The sequence below is a fragment of the Danio aesculapii genome, chromosome 14, assembly GCF_903798145.1.
Source record: "Danio aesculapii chromosome 14, fDanAes4.1, whole genome shotgun sequence".
NCBI lineage: Eukaryota > Metazoa > Chordata > Actinopteri > Cypriniformes > Danionidae > Danio > Danio aesculapii.
The window spans coordinates 23,105,534-23,108,872 of record NC_079448.1 but is presented as its reverse complement, the minus strand read 5'-3'; the positions used below and the strand labels follow the sequence as shown (position 1 = coordinate 23,108,872).

The following is a 3,339-nucleotide window of genomic DNA, read 5'->3' as shown; positions in this document are numbered from 1 at the left end:
GCATTGCATTGCATTTTTTCCCTACTAAAAATGTCAAAGCCGAGAAGTTTCCAACATTCTTCAAAATATCTGCTTCAGAAAAAGAATCTCATAAAGTTTTGGAAGTCCTTTTTTAATTTTGTGTGTATTGTGTATATGTAGGTATACTATAGATAACATTTATATTTATATATAACATTTATATAACATATATAATAACATTTTATTACATGGTATATAAATATAAGACTTTTGTCAGGTATTGTATATTTTTTTCGATTAAAATGATTTACCTTTAATTAAAAAATGTATGTTGAAATGTAATTATTCCATAAACTCAGTATGTGATTATTGTTATTGTGCTTTTATAACAGGTGGTCTGTCAAAAGCGGATCGGGAACTGATTGTTGTTGCGACCAGCGCGCAAAATAACTGCTTGTATTGTGTGGTATCCCACAGTGCATTGCACCGCATCTATTCCAAAAAACCCACGCTGGCTGATCAGGTACTTACATTTGCATCAAAATAATGTAAAACACCCCCTCAGTCTCCATATTCCAGTAACCTTATAAATAAGAGAAAGCTGACTGGTGAAAGTGAGAATCAAGTAGGTTTTTAATTGCTTTTATTGGCACCGTCTGGACCAACAGGTTGCAGTAAATTACAGGGTTGCCGATTTGAGCGGCCGTGAGAAGGCCATGCTGGACTTTGCTCTGACGGTTTGCAGGAGTGAAACGGTAACAGAGGAACATTTCAGCACACTTGAGGCTCATGGTTTTGATCGAGAAGATATTTGGGACATTGCTGCCATTGCTGCTTTCTTTGCCTTGTCGAACCGCATGGCCCATCTGACTGACATGAGACCTAACGCAGAGTTTTATAACATGGGCAGAGTCCCCAGAGACAAATCCAAAGCCTCTGATGAATAGACTCATATCAGACTTATAATATTTTACACTGATCATTAATAATCATCTTATCGTTAAACTGCTGTTACAAATCTCAGTCTAAGAGCCCTCTCTCTTTCACTAATGTATGCATATTTAATTTTTGAATTTCAATACATATCTGGCTCCGTGTTCGACCTTATGAAGAACTTCTGGTTGAACATTTTTAGGTTAACTTAAATTTGTTAGGTGCATTTATATGAATATATATAACATACTGTACAGTTTTGTGAACACCATTTGAGATGAATGAGCATGAATAGTTCCACTGACCTTTGGACGGGAATTAAAATGTCTGGACAGGAATTAAAATGTCTAAAATATTCTTGTAATATAACGTATGAAGACTATAATTAATAAATTAGTTTGATATATTTGGACTGTTCTTTTTAAGCTGTCTTTAGTAATAAATTCATGTGTAAATTGATATTTCAAAGAATTTCTTCATATTGTATTTTATATTTAAAAGAAGTAAATGCAAATAGTAATAGCAGGGTTGTTGTTTTATTTACATTCACCCGTTTATGAAAATGTGCAGATCAGATTCTAAATAATTTAGTTGGAAAATATTTAATCATAATAATTGAGAATATGAACTATTAATGTAAAAATGTTTTCTCTGGACATCACACTTTTTCAACAGTTTTTTTTTTCTACTCTTAATGCTGTATTAGGTTATTTAGTTTATGATTATTTTTAATTATTGGTTTGTTTTTGGGGTGTTTGTTTTCATGTGTTGCAGGATCCAAACCTGAATATAAAATTGGAATCCCGTTACAATGTTTTTGGAATAATGTAAACTCTCTAGTCTGTTCATGCTGGCCTCAATCAATCAAGTGGAAACTATTTGGCATTGTGGCACCTACTTAGTGAACTTTTAAGAAAAAACATTCTAGTTTAGCAAAAGTTGCATTTCACTCTATACTCTTAAATGCTTAAATCAAATGAAAAATAAATAAATAGACTCTCATGCATGTGCCTAAGATTCTACACTGTTGTGCTACTGTTTAAAAGGATTGTTCACCTAAAAATGTACATTGAATTTATTTATTTATTTTTGATAATCAGTACCTATTGACCTGCATGGTAACACTGTAAAAATATTAGCAAATTAGCAGTTTTCCATACACTGAAAAAAATATTCAAAGATGATTCCTTGGATTTCCTACATTTTTTTTACATTAAGTGGTTGTAAACTATTCATTTGGGCTGAATTTAAACAAACAAATTAAGTGAAAAATTATTAAGTTTAATGTGTTTTTTTTTTTTTATTCAACACATAAATTGTTTCCAACAGTTTTTTAACCTAGAAAAGTTGTAAAAAGTTAACTAACATTTTTTATAGTTAAAACTGATAAGAATCTTGTTTGGTGTTGTATATTACAGTACAAAAAATTTTGTCATGAACTGCCAGTACATTTTCTGTTATTCTACAGATTTATTCCTTTAAATATTATTTATTATACATTATTATTTCAAACTACTAAAATGTCTATGAAAGTCACTGTTAAACTGTAAAGTTGAATTTTCAACATCAAAAGTCGACAGAGCAAAGATCAACCTCCTATAATATAATTCACAACCATAAATAAAAGGATAACCCTTGTGAACCCTTGCAAAATATAGAATATGTTCATTAACAGATATTTTTACACTGTAATGAAGAAATGCTATGGAAGTCAATGGCAACTGATTTCCAATATTATTCAAAATATTGTATTTTGTATTGAACAGAAACAAAGTAAATGAAGACAGAATTTTCATCTTTGGGTGAACTATCTCTTTTACATGTAAGATCATTTAGTACTCTGCGTTAGAAATACACTGTGTTAATGTGTTGACTCCAGCATTGAGGCAAAATGTAATTAGTGATAACAACAACTAACAGTTACGTAATGTATTATTTTATAACATATATTTTAGTATTTTGTTAGCAATCTAACATTTAACAACATGTATTTAAAACACATTCACAGATTTTATTTTTTCCAAAATAATTTATTACTGTAACATTAAAATTATTTATAAGTTATTTACAAGTTTTTAAGTATTGTTTCTTGTTTTCCATTCACCATCATCCTGTGCCAGCAAGTGTGTAAAAGTCAAACATCTTCATTTGGATCTGGGGTCCGGTTCATCTGGTCATCTGGTAAATTTTGAAACAGCAATAGAATACACTGTATTAGTGCTTTGCAGTACAGCAATTATTGTGATTTATTTATAGAGGTTTAAAGTGTATGAATCATTATCAATTCAGATTTATTTTCTGATTACTCAAAAATAAGAATCGAGATGCATATGTGTTATCAAATTCACTCTTATGTTTGAGATATATTTTTTAAGCAACATCTAAAATATATACAAGATACATGTTTAAACATAATTGACATGCACATGCCTGATCATATTCACA

At 30.1% G+C, this 3,339-nt stretch overlaps 2 protein-coding genes across 3 annotated transcripts in view; one reads left to right on the top strand and one right to left on the bottom strand.

Moving 5' to 3' along the window:
- Nucleotides 1-225: 225 nt before the first annotated feature.
- Nucleotides 226-1,300, top strand: si:ch211-175m2.5 (uncharacterized protein LOC568697 homolog). The gene is made up of 2 exons (XM_056472413.1): nt 226-484; nt 630-1,300. Exons 1-2 carry the CDS (start codon nt 290-292, stop codon nt 906-908), a joined length of 474 nt encoding a protein of 157 aa, XP_056328388.1. The 5' UTR covers nt 226-289; the 3' UTR covers nt 909-1,300.
- A 1,328-nt stretch (nt 1,301-2,628) lies between these two features.
- si:ch211-175m2.4 (uncharacterized) overlaps nt 2,629-3,339 on the bottom strand; it is a 10,634-nt gene continuing 9,923 nt past the window's right edge. For both annotated transcript variants that reach the window (XM_056471656.1, XM_056471657.1), the window contains one exon: nt 2,629-3,072. In XM_056471656.1, the coding sequence (XP_056327631.1) occupies nt 3,061-3,072 (12 nt within the window). In that variant the 3' untranslated portion in view covers nt 2,629-3,060. The remainder of the gene's footprint in view (nt 3,073-3,339) is intronic.

Coding starts and splice junctions, on each gene's coding strand:
- si:ch211-175m2.5 (XM_056472413.1), top strand. CDS start 290: ATGTTGAAATGTAATTATTCCATAAACTCAGTATGTGATTATTGTTAT. Junction 485..629: donor AACCCACGCTGGCTGATCAG/GTACTTACATTT, acceptor CTGGACCAACAG/GTTGCAGTAAATTACAGGGT.